Genomic DNA, 19,195 nt, shown 5'->3' with positions numbered 1-19,195 from the left:
TTACTGTAAATCGGAAGGATTAAGAACTCAAAAGCAAGTGGTTTGGTTCTGTTTTTTTTTATTTTTTTTTTTTACACCCACTGCCTGTTTTTCGACTCTGAAATCTGTTGTGCGCTAACACATTGCCCGCAACATTGTTCCTCATCATCACGCCTGTATGTACACAATCCTTATATAAGATTGTCTCTTGTGATTATTGGCTTTAGCTGTGAATTGTCACTTCTTGTAGAAAACCCTCAGCAACAGATTTAGCACAATATTCAGAGTATTCGGAGGGTGGTCTAATTGGCATAGTTCATAAATGTTATATGATTGCTTTGTGTAATACTTGTCCTTAATTCTAATCTCCTGCGCATTATGAAATCTAGTGTGTCTCCATGGCTACCAGAGCAGAGCCCAGAGTGCGCTCAAAGAGCAGGGCACTCTGACAATGAGAGGAGGCCGTGTGTTTTTTGATTTAGAAAGTCTCGGCTTTCAAAAGCACCAAATTCGTGCAGCGTACAACAGAGTGAGGACAAAACGCGACGGTTTATACCTGGGATTTGGGAAATTGCGCAGGTCGCCTTTGAAACCTGAATCGGCAGGCCTAGTTTTGAGCTGAGAAAAAATAAGTTTGGGGGAATAAATCTGTTTTTGAGGGAGAATGTTTTCCTTCTTTCTCTCTCTCTCTCTCTCTCTCTCTCTCTCGTGCGCGACCTCTTCTCCGAACCCTCAACAATGATCTGTGGTTACGGAGTCTTGAAGTGTTCAGAAGATCCACAACCTCTCAGAGTCTATGCTTCACTGTGTGTGAAGAGGCGGCAGGAAACACATCACTGCGAGCGACACACGCGTGCACACGTGCGCACACGCACACAGGCGTACGTCATTCTCCTCGAGTCGTACAAATTGCGCTTCTACGAGACTTTTCATTTCGAAACAACAAAAACCCTCGCCTCCAAATTAAAGAGGGATCGCCATGGAGCAGTTGCCGAGGACAACATCTGCCTCTCGTTCTAACCCCCTCTCCGGCATGTGATTAGGAAGATCGTTTAGGCCTAGCGTATAATTCCCGCCCTTCTTTTAAGTGGCGGCTGCGTAGCGCTTTGCGATTGAAACCTCAAAGGGAAAACGCGGGTGATGGAGAGGACCAAAGACACCAGGCTGGTCGTCGCCGCCTGTATCCGGCTGTATCCGCCTGTATCCGCCTGTATCCGGCTGTCACGTACCCCCTCCAGGGCTGGAGGAGCTGGCAGGCACGGAGCAGGAATGCGGGCCGCCCATCCGAGTTGTCGCCCGATGGGCGAACACGAGCTTCTCTCCAGGTGACTGCCAGATGACGGCCCTGTCTGCCTTTGAGAGTACACGGGTTCGGGCGTTTAGGGGGGGGCACGTTGGCATGGAGACAGAAGCGACAGTGACAGTCTTCCATCTGAAAAAGTCGGGGGAACCGTAAGATTTGTGATCCAGAAAGACAATCAGGGAGTACATGTTGGGTGTTTACTGGGAGAAATGTTCTGGAAACTTCTCTCTGTTAGATGGGACTAACAGAACTATGGGATTTTCAGCCAAGTGAAGGATGCATGTGCTCGGACAGTGAAGCGTTGATTCTTCATAACGTTACTACAATGGAAATGTTTGTTGATGGTTCATTTATACTGAGCCAATCGGGATTCTACTTGACACCAAAGGGTTTCTCTCTAGGGAGTTTTTCCATTAATAGTACATTTCCAGTGTAATATAGTGCTACAACTACCACTGTCAAACCACCCGGACAGTTGGAATGGCCTGACGCTTCCATATCTGTTTCATTCTGACCGTTACAATGTGCAGAAGCCCTTAAGATTTGTTTGAAACTGAATCTTGGCACAAGTTTAGCCAACCAGCACCGAGGCTCAACGTCTTCAGTCTTCATTCACCAAACACCTGCCTCCATGTTGAAAAACCACAGCAAGAATAAGCAAGACTCCTCTCTCTCTCTCTCTCTCTCTCAACTCCCCCTCTCTCTCTCTCTTTCTCTCACACACTCGCACACACTCATCTCTTGACTTCTCTAAAGATAGCTGATGGGTTGGTTTATTTGCCTGCTGAGGTGAGGTGGCAGGGTTTATACGGAACAGAGAGGCATCAGGCCACCATCACACTCTCTGTGTAAGACATGGAGGACGCAGCCAGACCTCAGGAGTGTCTGAACCTGTTTAACCTGGACTCCTGAACAAAAGTCAGCATTCAGATGCCGAAAGAAACTTCAGCTTTCATTAGTTCTACCACAATCAGAAATAAGCATTTGTGGTGAATCAGTTATTATATTATACCTTAATGTGTGACACACATTATCACCAATATGAATAAGCTGAGGTAGATCGAAAAGACAAATTGTACTGAAAACATTGGCAAGTGAGCGTACTGGCGAGGGTCCGCTGGAGTTCTGGGGGGTGCGGGGGCCTGTAGGGGCTGTGTGTGCTGAGAGAGACAAACCTCAGCGGCGGGTCACGGCGCTCATCGAGGGGCCACGCTTCACGCAGAACCCAGGCGACAGAACCTGGGGGGGCGAAGGCTCGCGTTCGCGCTGAGAGATGAACGCAGACGGCCCGCAACGCAGCGGAACGTCCCGGGCTTCGCTTGGGCCGTCGAAAAGGGGGCAAAAGCGTGCCACAGAGAGGTTGAATGGAAGCTTTGTAGTAGATGATGTGGAAAATGCGGCATGTTGGTCGAAAGGCGCGAGTCAAATGATGCTCGGAGAAAAGTGGTGGTGTAATGAAAGCTTGATGGACTGTATTTGGCAATACGTTGGAGTGTCTGACCCTCTCTCTCCTTCTCTCTCTCCCTCTCTCTCTCTCTCTCCCTCTCTCTGCACTCTCCTCTATAGGAAACGGCTATGGGAACCACCGTAACTCTCCTGGATTGCTGGTGTCCTCCGGGGGCATGAACAAAAACATGCAGGCCAAGTCCCCCCCGCCCATGAACCTGGGCATGAGCGGCCGCAAACCCGACCTGCGCGTGCTCATCCCACCCGGAGCCAAGAACAACATGCCCTCCATCGTACGTCTTCCTCAGCCTTCCTCACCTCCTGCACCACATGCACGTCTGCTCCTCTCTTCTCTTCTCCTCTTTTCTCAGTAGTTTTCTCACTCTTCGTGAGCCTTGGCATTAGTCTGACATCTTAACAGGGAATAGGAGAAACCCCCCTTATCCACGCTGTTTTTCAGACACTCATTCTCGGCAGTTCTATCTAGTTTTACCTGTTGGGCATGTAGCATGACCAAGCACCTCCCTTAGCCAATGAAACTAATTCTGAATTTATCACCCTCCCCTCTTTACTGCCATCAGTCTGAGGATGTTGACCTTCTATTGGTAAGTGGGACTGTCACTCAAACCAGTGACCTAGACTTGTAGACATAAAGGCCATCCATCATCCTCCAGCAGTCATTATATATTATTGGAGTGAGATTCAATGGTTATATTGGTGGTGTTATGTGGTGTTTCCCCTCATGCTAAGCAAGGATTCACTCGCCTTTCTGATTTGGCCTTTTAAGGCTCTACACCATCAGCATAATCTCATAGTTAACTAGTACTGAACAGTACCTTACCAAATAAGCAACACGGACACCCATGTCCTCCTGCAGAAATAGCAGCATTAGCGAGGAACCAGAGTGACTCCTAGTGGCCACTTTATGTCAGCACGCTTTCGTCTGTCCCGCTGCCAGCCACCAAATCGGTTTGACTCTTCCATCTCCGCTTTGGCTCCATAGAGCTCCCCTCAGCCCACAGACAAGTGTATTTCTACCTCATCAGTCATCATTCCAGCAAAAAAAAAAAAAAAAGCCCCACCCCCTGTTGTTGCTGATTCTGTTGCCTTGGAGACCATATGGGTTACTATAGCGACCATGCACCCTGCGAGGGTTTGTAAATGACAGGTTGCGAGAGTTCAGTGGTGCCGTCGTGCGTCGGAACGTTTTCATTCCTCTCCACAAGTCCGTTCTCTGCCTCGCCGTCTGTGACGAGGAGAGTGTTGGCGCCCGCCTGACGTCTACGGCCTCTCACCACCTCTGCCTTCTCCTCTTCTTCCCTCTCCTACAGAACCAGAGAATAAACAACTCCCAGTCTGCGCAGTCATTGGCCACCCCTGTGGTTTCGGTGGCCACGCCCACCCTCCCGGGCCAGGGCATGGGCGGTTACCCATCAGCCATTTCCACCTCGTATGGTACCGGTACGTAGACCTCAGGAAGTTACTACTTTATAGGTCACACACCAACTACAGTGAAACTCTTCACCTGTATTCTGCACGAATTCTCTAAGTAGTGGAGCTTTGGTCTACGTTCTGTGTTCGTTCTGTAAGACTGTGACAGCATAAATGGGCTTCACAGTGTGGTTCAGCAGAGCCATCAGTGCAGTTAAATTAAAGCTGACATTTTGCATTCTAACATCGTAGGCATTGTTTCTCTTTCAATGCAATGTGTACTCATGTAATATGGCGGCGACAAAGGATTCGCTCTCCTACAGAATCAAGAATGTTTTACACGTCCATAACGAACTAAGTGGTGTCTAAAGATTACTAATAACCCCTTGAGCTTTGACCTTTGAACTTTGAACCCTGAGCACCCCCTTCCGCACCTTTGACCTCATCCCTCCCGTCCCCCCCTCCCTCCAGAGTACTCGCTGAGCAGCGCCGACCTGTCCTCCATATCCGGCTTCAACAGCGCCAACAGCCTCCACCTGGGCTCCATGAGCGGCTGGCAGCAGCAGCACCTGCAGGGCATGCAGCACTCCACCCTCGGCCAGCTGGGGTAAGTGGACGCACACGCCCCTCCCCCGCCCTCTGGCCACGCCCACCGCCCCGCCCTCGCCCTCCTCTCGCCGGGCGGCGGTGCTCCGCGTCGCCGGCCGTAGCTTAAAGCCCCCGTCAGGACCCGGCTGCGGCGTGCTGTGGGCCAGGTGTTCTGGTACCGGGCCCGCTAACCGTTCCTGATTTGGGCTTTAAACGTTTTTATTCAGACCTGAATTTGTCGATGCTGTCTAGTCGCTGCGGTAAATAACGGATGATTTTGTGTGTCAGTGTGTGTGTGTGCACGTGAGGTCATGTTCTGTAACCCCTTCGTCTCCTTTCCTTCCTACAGAAATTGCACTAGCACTCACTTATGTCAGGGTTCAAATCTCTCCCTGCCCTCTGCTCAAAGCCTGCACATCAAGTCCGAACCTGTTTCTCCTCCTAGAGACCGCTCCAGCAGCACCACGCCCGCCGGCTACGCCCCGCCCCCCTCTCTCCAGCAGCAGCACCAGGGCCCGCCCCCACAGGCGCGGCAGGACTCGGGCCGCTCGCCCGCCGACAGCCTCAGCAGCTGTGGCAGCTCGCACGAGGGCAGCGACCGCGACGAGCACCGGCCCGACTTCCACTCCCCCCTCGGAATGGGCCGGCCCGGGCTGGACGAGTGCGACAGCCCGTCTGTCAAGCGCGTCCGCCTGTCTGAGAGCTGGGCCACATGATAAGCCCCGCCCCCCACCCCAGCACCTTAACACCCCCCCCCCTTTGATCTTGGCCCACCCCTTGCGTTACATGCAGTCACGTCATTCGCTCTCTCCACATCAGTCTATTCACGACAAGCCGGTGACTCCGCCCCCCCCCCCCTCCCCCCCCTCCTCCATTCTGTCATCCACATGCAACAGGGGGAAAAAGGTGTTTTCTTAAATTCAGCTGTAAGGACTTTGTCCTGTTTTTTCAAGAGAGTGTCTGATATACATAAAGCGATTTGCTGGTTGTTGGTAAGGTGAGGAAGGGGAGGGGCTACTATAAGAGGGTGGAGACAGGGTGTTCGTGGGCGGGGTTACTGTGCATAATCTGTGCTGTGTGGGATTTGACATTCAAGAATTTACCGTATATGCATATAAATTTACACACGTGTGTAGGTGTACATATATGCATAGTAACAAAAGCAACAAAAGTCAGGTACTCTTGATTTAATTTTTATTTTTTTATTTTTTTTTTTGTAAAAGTACTTAAAGCTTTCCTCAACGATATTCAGCCATGGAAGAAGCTCAGCTGAAGGGTGTAACGGAGGTGACAGGCACTTGAGTTGTTCCTCCGATACTATGTGTACAGAATCATTTTCGTCAGCGCTCTCCTCTGAGCGGTCCCTTGCTAAGTGTATGCTATGATTGACAATGTCATGTTGCAGGTTCAACGTATTGTACATAGAGAGCAGGCTGGGGAGGGGGGAGGGTCCAGGTTGCCAGACGTTGCAGATTTAATGCAAATGAAAGCTTTTATGCAAGATTTTTTGAAGGATTGTACAGGTATACAGCCCCTTAGGTTTTAGTTATGGAGAAGGAGTATTTAAAAACATATGATGAATCGTGCTCCTCTTTTGAAGAAAGGGGAGAATTAATAACTGAGTAGCAGTGAGTAGACGGAGGACCATACCTTAAATTAAGAGCCATGTTAGTTTATTCTGATGAAATGAAAAAACTAGGACTTGCTTTAAATGTTCAGTATTAAAGAAAAAAGAAATAAAAGAAAAAAACAAACTGTATAATACACTTGCTTATATTTTCATATCAAAGGAATACAATGCAAAGCATTTTTGTGGCTTTTTGTAGTTTCTATAAGCCAGAATGTGTTTTGATAGCTTTGCTTCTATGAAAACTGTTAGTTGTACAAGAGCGAGTAACTTTGGGCTTGTCAAACCTAAGCCATGAAATCTGAGAACCCTTGCTTTGCTTGACAGATTGTTCTTTTGTTTGTTTGTTTTTATCTTTGTTTTCATTTTGTAGAGGTTTTTTGTTTTGTTTTTTGTTTTCAAACGTGTATTTCTAATTATATTGAATAATAATATTAAGATTCTTTTAAAAAAAATCTGTGAAATTAACATGCTTGTGTATAGCTTTCTAATATATAAATATATATGATAATAATTATGGTCATAGCATTTTTTTTGTTCAGTGTGAGATTTCATAAGTACAGTTGCACATGTCTGTTTTGTCATTCTCTTTTCCTTTCTTTCAATTAGCTCCATAAAGAATCTTTCAGGAGCAACTCAGCCAGAACTTTAGAACCGCCTTAAATTATTCACACAACAAAGCTCATGAATATCTCGTTTGGGAAAGACACGCCTCCTGGCATAGAAAATGTCTGTTGTTACTCAGGTGAAGAATGTTTATCCCCTGAAGTAAAGCACAGTTCCCATCGCATATATACGTGGTGACAGCAGGTTTCCCATTTTTGCTATTGTCAAGTAATAAAATATAATTCTTGACAAACATTCGGGGATGGTAGAATATTGAATTTCTTACTAGTTTCAAAACTAGAAGTCAACCTGCTTATTTTTATATGTAGCTTTCGGTGAGCACAACATATTTATTCAGATCTGTGCTTTGGTTAGGAAGAAGCACAGCCTTTCTGATATTAAAAAACTACGTCTGTGAACACCTAAGCAGATGGAATTCAAACTCATAAAAGTGATTGACAGTTTCACTTGAATTGACATTGCACTGAAAGATTTTAAAAGCATGAGAGAGAAGTGAAGTTTCTTGATAATTTTGTGCTTTCATGGATTTATAGTTTCAACTAGGCTGATTTTGTGAACCCTTTGGTCATGTGTGTTGAGTTAATTTGTGCCATTTTGCCCTTTTAAGTAACACCAACATACACACACACACACATCCCATTTCTTCTGATCATGCCATGATCTTGGGAGATGGTGGAATTTTTACCACACACTTCATGTGGTTCAGAGATTGGACGTTTGTTGATATCTTTTCTACCAAAGACATGGAGCAGTGTTTGTTTGGACTTGATTCCATTCTCTTTGGGTTTGAGAAAGTTGTATTTCTTAATAGGTTGTTTTGCTTTACGTATCTTACAATAATACTGGTACCTCATATTTCCCGTTTCAGTACCTCAGATTACCATACAACCAATCGTGATGAGGAATGGGGTAGAAAAAATATGGAAAAAACAGATAAAAGCCAACACATGTACAGTATTGTGAAATATTATGCCATCGTTTGTTCTATAAATCTCACGTAATGTCCACGTATGACTCCCTGGGTCACTCTTTTGGTTTGCTGTTCTTTTTCTTAAAAAAAGTTTCCATCCAAACAAAAAAAAAAAATCAAATAACAAAAACAAAAAAAAAATCTGTAGTAACAAATGCAAATGTAGCTTCTATCAACCTGCCATGGGTAAGGTTCAACCTTCTTTTTGTCCTTTTTGTTTCTTTTTTTAACCAGGAGAAAGAGGTTTTCAGCGGCATAAGCTGGACTTTGTCGCCACTTGAAGACAAGATGTCATTAAATTTAAAAAAAGCATCTCTGTATCTCAAGGGACTTGATTCAGCTGTATGTAGTGAAAAATTAATGTATGGATTAAAAAAATCGTTTCTCCTGCTGGGATTCAAAAAAGGTATTTGTATTTTGCAGAGAATTCAGTAAAGTTACTGGCTTTCTTAGTTACCGCTGGTTCCCTGGTGTACTTTCAATTGCCTTCAGTGTGTATTGTATGTGTGTCTGTAGCCCTTTCAAACACACACTAGCAGATAAAAACAAATGCAATTCACATTATGTTGTACAAATGACATATAATTGGGTGTAAAAAGATGGACCAAATCAAGGATTGCAGAGTTTGTAGACAGAACAAACTATCACCTAGAACCCCATGTTAAATAGCTGGAAAATGTCTCCTTACAGACCCACAACCATCTTACATTCTCACAAACATCTTACAGACTTACACACGTCTTACGGGCCTACAAACGTCTTACAGGCCTACAAACGTCTTGCAGACTCACAAATGTCTTACAGAACCACAAATGTTTTACAGATCTACAAACATCTTACAGGCCTACAAACGTCTTACAGAACCAAGACAAACTGCTTTCCATTCATGAACATCTGTAAAAATTGTTTTATTACATTTCTAAGTGACGACTGGCAGCAGTTTGATTTTAAACCAAATTCATGATTAAATGAATGCACGGCTATGAGATTATGATGCAGAATATCAGCTATATTTCAGATACATATGCTATATTACAAATACATATTACATATTGCTATATTACAAATATATAGTACAGTTTTTACACACACGCACACACATCTTGTATCAGTTTAGGTTCTAGAAATAAGAAAACCTAGAAGAAACCACTAATTTTGGTACCAGGCAGCTCACAGGGTTCTCAGAATAGAACAGATTTGCGCTTTATATAGGCAATGTTTATAGACGACTTTCCAAAATGTATTATACGTACGAAAACATCCTACCCTCCGAAATAATAATATTCTTGCAGTGTGGCTGTGACCTTTAACCTACAAATGCTGATCTATGCGAGCGCTTGTGGCTGCACATTCCATGCTAGCGTCCTCGTGCCAGCGCTTCGTTACTTTTAATATCTCCCGAATAACCTCAAAACGGGCTCGCGGAGAAGGGGAGACAGACGTATTAACACTTTTCTCTCGTTCTCACTCAGCGGCGGCGCACGGAGCGAGCATGTTCTCACTCACCGCGTGAGCCGGCAGGATGTGGAGCGCCACAGGCCTCGGCGGGGAGCCACCTTAGCCCGCTGACTGGGGATCAGTCGCGCCGTAGCTCTCACCTCATCCGTCGCGGCAAAGCGAAACACAAAACTGACTTCAGATCAGGCCTAAATGGTCGCTCTGTTGTAGCAGCGCCCAGATGGGCCGCTCCGGCCTGATGCCGCGGTCAGGGACCACACAGGGGCTCTGCGAAGCTCTGACACAGGCTGGGGGCCCACCGCGGGCCCACACACACACACTGCCTCGTGTGTGGCCACCGTAGAGGCAGGCCAGGCCGCTGAGGGAAACGTCTGTTGTGTGCCTGACCCTGGCTTTAAGGACCTTAATAAGTAGTGTTAAGATCATAAAGTTCATCTTGTAAGCTGACAAAACAGGCTGATTTGACATGAGTGGAGATGAGTATTGAGTCGCTGAGTGATGAGTATTGTCAATTTCAGCCAAGCTTTTCAATATAAGTCTATAATGCATTGTTTATGTACCACATTACACACATTTGTGTGACTTGGGCTTTAGTGAATGTTTTTGACCATTCAGCTAGACGTCAAGTATCAAGCCTAGGCCTAATCATTGAATGAAATATATTGAGGATGCATCCATGTGTAAGTCCGAGTTCACTAATAAAGTAAGTTCTATACAGAAACCCAAAGCCTATTTAATACCACAGAAAACCAAAAGCTGACTTTACACAGGAACGATTATTCATATACAGTTTGATAAATGAAATATCAGTTTCCAACCTATTATTTCAAGTGCTATTTTAGAATACTCTAATTCTCTGAAAATAGTGTAACTGCCAGTCCTATTTGAAATTCTGACATTTTCTGACTGTAAAATGTTGGTTCTGAGTAAAAGTGGGGTAGAATTTCCGTGACAGCTACGTTCCAGTAAATATTGTTTTAAATTTTATGTTCCCTCTGTTTTGTTAGCTAAGCATAAACTCTCTCTCTCTCTCTCTCTCTCTCTCTCTCTCTCTCTCTCTCTCTCTCTCTCTCTCTCTCTCTCTCTCTCTCTCTCTCTCTCTCTAGCTCTCAGTCAGATAAAGCCGAAGCAGTAGAAAGCATGACTAAGTGTTTTATTCTGCTTGAGTGGTATATTCCTACTGAGATATCTACACCTGAACTCTGTGCGCTCCTCACCACCTGCTTTGAGAGACGCCTTAAACTTGTACATAGGTCCCCGATTATGGACCCCATGACAAGATTTCACATTGGGCCCCAGTGACAAAAAATGTGCCTGATATTCTGAGAAGTTTTAAGGCTGCTGTCAATCTCAGACCTTTTGAATCATTCTAACCCCCATATGGTTATGAGGCAAGGATTCATATGGAAATATTCAGGTTATTATTCCCAGATAATGACGTAGGTTAGAACTGCAGGTTACAAGACGAATGAAGAAGATTTCAGTGCAAAGACCAGTACTGGTACTGGTAGTGGTACTGAAATGTTACTAAAACACACTGGATGTGGAATATATGTTAAAAATTAGCTTCTATTATATTCTTAAATTGTTTATAATAGTCTTTTTTCACCTATTACAATGAAAAATGCCAAATGGGTCTCGTTAACCTCCAAGATTAAAAAATGAGGCTTCTATCACCTCTTTGTTGTATGATAGGCCCTACTACATATCATGCAAATTGACAAACACCTGTTACAGTAATGCTAAATTCAGCAACATAACATTTATATAATACTTTTGAGGAGAATTCTGAAACTATTCTTACTGAAGCATACCAGAAGAGTTCATCAGACACATTTTATGTGTTTGAAAGGTTGTTACACAAACATAAACATAACTTTAAAATATCCAGTTATTACAGTAGTTTACTTATAACCACATAGAGAAGGGTATACAGTAATTTAACTATAACCACAAAGGGAAGGGTATACAGTAGTTTAACTATAACCACAAAGGGAAGGGTATACAGTAGTTTAACTATAACCATATAGGGAAGGGTATACAGTAGTTTAACTATAACCATATAGGGAAGGGTATACAGTAGTTTGTACTGAGTTTTGGGGTCTAATTGTTGTAGCTGTTGTAATTATTGTAAACAGCTTTGTGACAAGGATTTGTTTTCAAATGTATCTTCATCAGTATGATTTACTACACATTTGCACCTTTTGCTCTATATGGGAATTCCGATAAATATTACATTTTTTATTTATACACACCCACACACACACACACACACACACACACACACACACACACACACACACACACACACATGTTGATCCACTCAAATCTGAATCTATATCTGTTCAGTTCACGTTTTCTGTCCACAATGTCCATTATCGTTATTACTTTCATTATCCTATTTTGTTGTCCAAAATACCATGCAGGTGTACAACTACTAGTGCAATTTGATACTCACCGAGAGTGCCATAATTGGAATTTCATTTGTCTTTTGAGGGTAATTGTGGAGTGCTGACAGGTACGTACTTTAGTGTAGTACTATACGTTATTGTATTTTTTGAGGTAAAACTTCCTTTGCTGTTGTGAACTTCATTTAAACTTTACAATAGTATGGGGTTAAAAAAATATACTAAGGGGACCACAAGATGGCGCCATTACTGATGTTTTCACTCATAAAACCTTGGGCAAACAGAGTGTCTGCCACAAGGGGGCAGTGTGGATACAGGGTTCTCGATCAACTCTCAAGGAAATCGTCAGTTTAGCGGAAGCCTTAAATCGCTAGAGCTCATAATTTATTGCCACCGACATGTTTCTCTGGCTGCACAATTTACAAGCTTAGAACTAGAAAAGAATCGCGGTAATTTTAGCAGTATCGAGATAGAGACTGTGTATCTGAGAAAAAATATAAACAAAATTAACTAGAATAAAAAAGGGGAAATTAGTTCCTTTTTTCTCTATCGTAAACAATATTGTTTAAAGTATTGCGCAATCGTGATGGGTGAATTGCTCTTTTAGATGTCTCCCAAATGTCAGTGTGCTAACATGGTACGATTAACATAAATCTAGCCTAAACAAGCTTCATTTCAGTAATAAACAGCTGACAAATGTCCTCTTCCATATCTGAATGCATTGTAAAGTAAGTCCAGAAAAGTTGTCCTAAAACGCTCATATTGATCATACGTCTTTTAAATATCCATAAAAAATATTACATCGCCGACTCACACATTTCATGCATTGTAATAAAAAAAGTTTTCTTTTTCTGAATTCCTTTATTTTCCATACACCAGAAACAGAGACATTAAATGGAGACAAAGTTGCAGTTGTTTACTTACACGAACGTCCAAATGTTTTTAAATATAACTTCGTTATAAGACTGGAAAGAAAGAAAGAAAGAAAGAAAGAAAGAAAGAAAGAAAGAAAGAAAGAAAGAAAGAAAGAAAGAAAGAAAGAACATATCACTCTTTATCCCCGGTGAATGATGGAGAGCTCGCACACTTCTCACCTCTGTACACAGATGTGTCTGTACAATCCCAAATAGTTTAACGGACAATTCCGTAGAAAAAGAGAAGAAGGCATTAAAATGTTAACTTTGGTAACAATCGGTAGTGAATACATGTTTTTGACGATAGTTTTCTATAGTAAATTGCAACCTTGGTGCACAATAGAATTAGAATATAGACATAGAATTATGTCGGTACGTTATTAGATTAAATCAATATATGTCTGCGTTACTGTAAGCCAGATGTCTGACACACTCCGATATGTCCCTTGGGTCTAACCGTTGTGATATAAATACAGTGGAAATTCGTTTTCTATCCTGTTGCACAGGAGTGAAAATGGGCCGGTAAATATTTTACCCATCTACCCGTTATTGCGGTCTGTTTTTCTTTGTACTCTACAACTCTTTACACCGTCTCAAACTAAATTTACTTTTTTTTAATGTCTATCTAAGGATCTAGGAATCATCTATCTACGTTCCACAAGCGATAGTAGCTGATTTAGCCTAAATGGCACGACCGTTATAGGAAACGATTCCGCTCCGTGCTGATTATCAGCATTATAAAATGAATCAAACATATTTGAAATATCGAATTCGTAAACATGCATATTTAAGTTACATAAATAGAGATGGTCCATATATTTAAGATGAGAAATCAATGAAACACAACCGGTAAACTCAACTCTATGTTGAGATGCTGTTTTAAGATGATCACACTGGATTGTAGAACAATCACTTTTTTTGCATTTTGAATCTCTGTCATGTTTTCTGCAGTGAGGTTAGATGCATGCTGTCGAATCAGTACTGACATTTCTAATCTCAAGTGTAGGTTTGCAGAAAACCGTTGTCTATTATATAACTTCATTTACTCGATAAATATAACATATATTTTAAATAATAATAACAATAATAATAATAATAATAATAATAATAATAATAATAATAATAATAATAATGAAGAAGACGACAATTTGGTCTAGTGTCCAGGTTCCAGATAATTATACATATATCTTATAAAAGATTAAGCCTGCAATATTTATCGAATATTGCCGCAAATCTGAATAATTGTTTTTTGAGTTTGAGAAAAGAGGATAATTCTTTCAAGCATTATGCTACAATACGACCTGCTAACGAAAAGGACGTTCGAACGCTTTGTGATCTAAGTTCGACATGAAATATCACTCGGATTAAGTCTGTTCTAAATCAGAATTAAAATGGTTTATTATACGTAATGCAAATAATACGAAATGTATTGTGGAGCCCGTCGAACATTGTTGGCAATTAAGATATATACTTGATTATTTGAGATTTTATTTGTCTTTAAAAATAATAATACTATACACAATTCTACTTCACCACATAAGTAAAATGAATAAGTAATCTAATAATTAATACATTTATTGTTCATTGCAAATGCTTTATGTCCGTACTGTTTCTTTCGTCAAATCGCTCAGAATGTCCTTACTTTTCTTACATGGGCATCAAAGGTACGTGCTCTCTCTTCTCTTTGACCACTAGGTGTCGCCACCGGAACTTTTTTCGGGTGACCCAGATTTAATTTTCAAAAATTGGAAATAATTTGGAGCCTCACGAATTGCAAAAAACAGACTGAATTGTTGATTATCTGTGTGATAGATAAACGAAATATTTATATTTTAAATCGCTAGCAAAATCTGACCAAATACTTTTATTAATGAAACCGATCTATGCACCGTCCTTTTACATAAAGCATATGATCACATATAAGATATGAAATAAATAAAAGACGAATAAATAAAACCGACTGCAAAGACGTGATTGCCAAATATACATTTTATCGTGTTATCTTACGACTCGAGCTGCTACAGACGTTGGTTGTGCTACCTATACTTGGCTCAGCTCTTATTCTAAGGTGTATATAGACATGTTGATAAAAATAAAATACTGCATGCGTTAAGAAAAACAATAAATCGTTAAATCGGTACATAGCTTAATCATTTAACAATAACGAAATCATGAAATCGTGAATTTACCCAAACACCCACCCACCCATCCACCCACACACTCACTCTCTCTCTCTCTCTCACACACACACACACACACACACACACACACACACACACACAAAGCTTTGCAGTGATTACAATGCCTCCATGCCTTCCAACCACGTTAATAATCTTACATGGTATCGTGAAAATACTCTAGGCCTATATATACTATTTCTATCCATCTAGTTACCGGGTTCCAGTACGCCTACTTAGTGCACGTTTGGTGGGACGCAAATTCCTTTAAACGAAAGTTTATGTTTAAAATAATAGCTTGATTAAAGAGATGATTTGAAGGCTACAGTGGTTTTACTTTTCCTCTGAGACAACCCAAAGATTTTTGTTCATTACTGAATATTATAAAAGTGATGGAGTGATGTTTACTCCATCTGAGCAAATATATTGTGAATAAGAACATTTAAGGATGTCAAGTGGAAATTCTCTTTTAAAAATGACTTTGTGTGACGCGAGGAATTCTGCACTTGACAATTTGAACTAAATTAACATCAGTGCAATGAGAGCGACAAGAAGAAAGAGGCGCAATATTCTTAATGGTAAACCAACCATGACGCCCCTGTATGCTGTGTGTGCACATACAAGCAGCACAGACTCGTTTCGAGGCGCTACACGTAATCATTTCCAATGTGACTGAACATACCCAGACCAGGCTGTAAGCAGTTAATTGACTACTACTGACAATAGGCTAAGCAGTTTGTAAAATGTCTTATCTGTTCCGGCGAGTAAAACCCCGGCCTATGTATTTGTTTGTCTAAGTATAAATAAGCATGCTTGTCCCGAATGATTAAAAAAATGACGAGAGTTCATTTACGCGGACTATAACACTGGATGAAAAATACAAAATCAGAAAATCAAAATATAGTGAAAATACTAGATGTAATAGACAGAAATGATGCGATTCAATGATTCGATTAAAAAAAAAGTTTGAATTGGTATTGTAATTGCATTGTAAATATGCATCACTATGGTAATGCGGGTCCAGCCTTGTTGCACACAGGCGTAGCCTGTCTCTGACCAGCAGAACTTCGATGTGCAGACAGTGCATGGTGGTGGAGATAACTAGCTTACAACTAAGTTCAGTTTCTCTTGGGGACAAGAAAATGCAATCGGGTTACCCAAAATATGTTTAAGAGCAACAACATACGAGCATATGACAGCACGTGTTTTGATCCGCTGGGAGTAAATCTGTGCGTGAGCCCGTCTGACCACGTCTATTGGTGCCACACCAGCCGAGCAGCTCGGAGCAAGGTTCACAAGATGAAGAACAGGCACTTCACCAGTAGGAACTAGGAGTGCGCGATGCCCATGCGATGCCCATGCGATGCCCATGATTGCGCAAATAAAAAAAAAGTTCTGGAAATGCTTGTTGGTTCGAACGAGAGCAAAAATGTAGTTTAATAATTGACGACGGACATTAATGGTGGCTTGAGGGGTAAGTGCGTCTACCGGTCAATAATGTCTCTGATAATGACAAGTTCAATGGGACAGTTAAAGCAGAACGGGTCCGTGGTGTGATGAGGCGGGTTCCTATCACCAGAGGCTACGACACTGACTAATCCATATGTGCTGCAGCCTGTGTTTAAACTAAGAATACTTGGGCATAGCCAATAAGCCAACGTGGGTCATTTGCGCTAGTCTGCCGGTTTATCAGACATGCAGTTGTGCTGTTATAACCGTTATATTGTTATAATGCAGCTGTGGTGTGCAGACACCCTGTCTGGTTATTCGTTTCTTATATCTAGGCTACTTTTAAGACTCTTACGTCGTTGAGTACTTTTGGAAATGAAAGCATCCACACAAAATTTCTTAAGAAGGCCTATATATTTAGGATATCTTAAACTCTAATGAGAGATTAAGTGAAAATATGTATTTCGTTAGTAAAACGAAGATTTTACTTTTGTTGGACTAGCGGTCTTTGTTCGTATACAGTGAATATGAATAATTGCTATGCAGCAGTACAAAATTTGAGTCAGTAAACCGAGATGTTATAATGACATATTTGAGGTTCTTTGGTACATTTCACGTTATTAATAACGAGATATAAGGAAATAAATAATTTCAGACAGAAAAATGAACATATCTAAGTCAACCTACCGCGAGAAAATACGAGGAAATGAAAATAAATACATACACAACGCAGCCAACGCGAATGCAAAAGAGATGCAAATATACCTTTTACATATGCATCATTATTAAAAATAATACACATGCTGAAACCAACTGCACCGATGCCGTATGAATGGCCGAGCGGGTCTCATTATGCACGGGCGATTTCTCTGCGAAGAATCTCCGCTTCCTCACTGCATGGTCCCGGACTCGAAGATACACGGTAGAGACGCTGAGAGCCTCGCCACAAAAAAACAAACAAACAAAATACATATTCTCTCCAAACAGAAACGAACCACCTCGGAGCCGACGGGGGAAATTACTCCGACTGCTGAAAGAAAGGCTATGTAAGAGGATTTGCATATTTGATGCACTAATTTCCTTGATGTATTTAAATATGGCTGCACGTAGCAGATATGCTTGTCTACGTCACTGGACGTGACCTCGTTGTTAAATCTAAACGTGAATCCGTTTTAGTCAAACGTGTACGCCTGCAATAATGAGGAATTACAACGAGAAACACAATTGCAGGGTGTAACCTCATATCAACTTTTTTTTATTTACTTTTTTCTCATTTAAACTTGAACTTCATTCTGTAAGCCTTACCTGCCTGTATATAAGTATTAAAAGGTTAATAATGATGATGATGATGAAGAAGATGATGGTGATGATAATTATTATTAATTGTTTTGTATAACATGTCGGTTGGTTTACTGGTAAAAAAAAGTTTTTTGTAAGGCCTCGTGTGTTTGTGTGTATGTCAATGTGTGTATTAGACAGATTGACAGAGAGAGAGAGAGAGAGAGAGAGAGAGAGAGAGAGAGAGAGAGAGAGAGATAGAGAGAGAGAGAGAGAGAGAGAACACCTAAAACCCTTTCAATATGAACACAGGAGCCCTTGCTTGGTTTATTATGACGCAAGTTAGATTTTTCACTTGTATTCTTAAAACCTCTTTTTTTATAGCTTTCTTTTGATAGCAAGTTTTCCCTGTGCTAATAATGTCCTCTCTGTGTTAAAGACAGCAAATGCGTTCCGTCAGTCAAATCGTGTTGGAGAGAAAAGCTCGGAGCAAATTCATTACTGCAGTCAATCCGTAACCTGGTCTGGGAACTGGAGGCTAGTCCACGCCAATAGACGAACAATACCTCCTCAGTTCAAGTCCAACAAAAGACCTGGCGAACTTGTTTGAATTTCAGAGCACGTCCTTTCTCTCATAGAGAGGTTCTGCCCCCTCCCCGAACACCCCCTCAAAAAAAAAAAAAAAAAAAAAAAATTCATGCCAACCGTCTCCGCTCAACAGTGCACTTTTCCATTTGGTGCTGTAGACAAATAGGTTATGGGAAACTTCTCCACCCCTCCTCTCTCTCCCCTGCTCGCCCTCGCCCACTCCCTCGCGCTTATACACTCTCCTACTCTCCCGTGCGCGTGGACTATGCCTCTGCAAGTACCAGAGCGACCGAAGCACGCGTAATGAACTGAGTATTAGCGGCAATTTTAAACGAAGTACTCGCTATGGACGCCGGCGCGTTAGTCAAACAGCCTTTTGCACAGCGGGAATTGATACCGATCGCCTTGACTGCGAGGTTATTTGAAAGACGTTCGGAGAGAGTGAGTACGTCTGAAGACATTCCTCCTTCATTACTTATATTTGACAGTTTCTCTTCCGTTTAGGCCATTAGATTTCTCTAGTTTCTAGTTTCCTCGCGAACTTCCTCGAGCCCGCTTTTGCGGGGATTGCGTAAATAAAGAACTTTCCAGTGTTATCGAAATGTTGCTGTGCAAATGTGACGCTGATGTGGGCGCAGCGCGTCTGTGCATCTGTTTTTTAAATTAATAGTAAAGGGACGATGAAGGCTACGTCCATAGTGACAGGCGAAGAAGAAGTCGAGGCGCAGTGCTGTAAGAACAACATGTGATCATTAGCGAAAGTGCAGATGACGAAAAATTACTCACTAATTTTACACACCATCATTTCCTTCCCGAAAGGTGTCCATGGACAATGATTGGTTACCCAAGACAAAACGACCTGATCGGGCCTACGGTTCTGATTGTAACAATTATTGACAAATTGTTTGACATTTTAAGCAGATTATTGGATTATTGCAATTGTGGAGATCAG

The 19,195-nt window shown here is 41.9% G+C and overlaps 1 protein-coding gene and 1 long non-coding RNA gene across 11 annotated transcripts in view; both read left to right on the top strand.

Moving 5' to 3' along the window:
• The window catches only part of mef2cb (myocyte enhancer factor 2cb), a 56,353-nt gene extending 47,926 nt beyond the window's left edge, over nt 1–8,427 (top strand). For 6 of the 10 annotated variants that reach the window (XM_076997696.1, XM_076997704.1, XM_076997703.1 and 3 more), the window contains 4 exons: nt 2,849–3,021; nt 4,060–4,189; nt 4,631–4,766; nt 5,097–8,427. In XM_076997696.1, coding sequence (XP_076853811.1) covers nt 2,849–3,021; nt 4,060–4,189; nt 4,631–4,766; nt 5,097–5,463 — 806 coding nt within the window. In that variant the 3' untranslated portion in view covers nt 5,464–8,427. The remainder of the gene's footprint in view (nt 1–2,848; nt 3,022–4,059; nt 4,190–4,630; nt 4,767–5,096) is intronic. The other 4 variants (XM_076997701.1, XM_076997705.1, XM_076997702.1 and 1 more) reach the window with 1 other exon arrangement.
• Nucleotides 8,428–18,424: 9,997 nt separating this feature from the next.
• Nucleotides 18,425–19,195, top strand: part of LOC143509212 (uncharacterized) — a 36,552-nt gene continuing 35,781 nt past the window's right edge. The window contains exon 1 of the long non-coding RNA XR_013129610.1: nt 18,425–18,684. This is a non-coding gene — a long non-coding RNA (uncharacterized LOC143509212). The remainder of the gene's footprint in view (nt 18,685–19,195) is intronic.

The sequence above is a fragment of the Brachyhypopomus gauderio genome, chromosome 3 (genome assembly GCF_052324685.1).
Source record: "Brachyhypopomus gauderio isolate BG-103 chromosome 3, BGAUD_0.2, whole genome shotgun sequence".
NCBI classification, from domain to species: Eukaryota; Metazoa; Chordata; class Actinopteri; order Gymnotiformes; family Hypopomidae; genus Brachyhypopomus; species Brachyhypopomus gauderio.
This window is presented reverse-complemented; position numbering and strand designations above follow the sequence as displayed.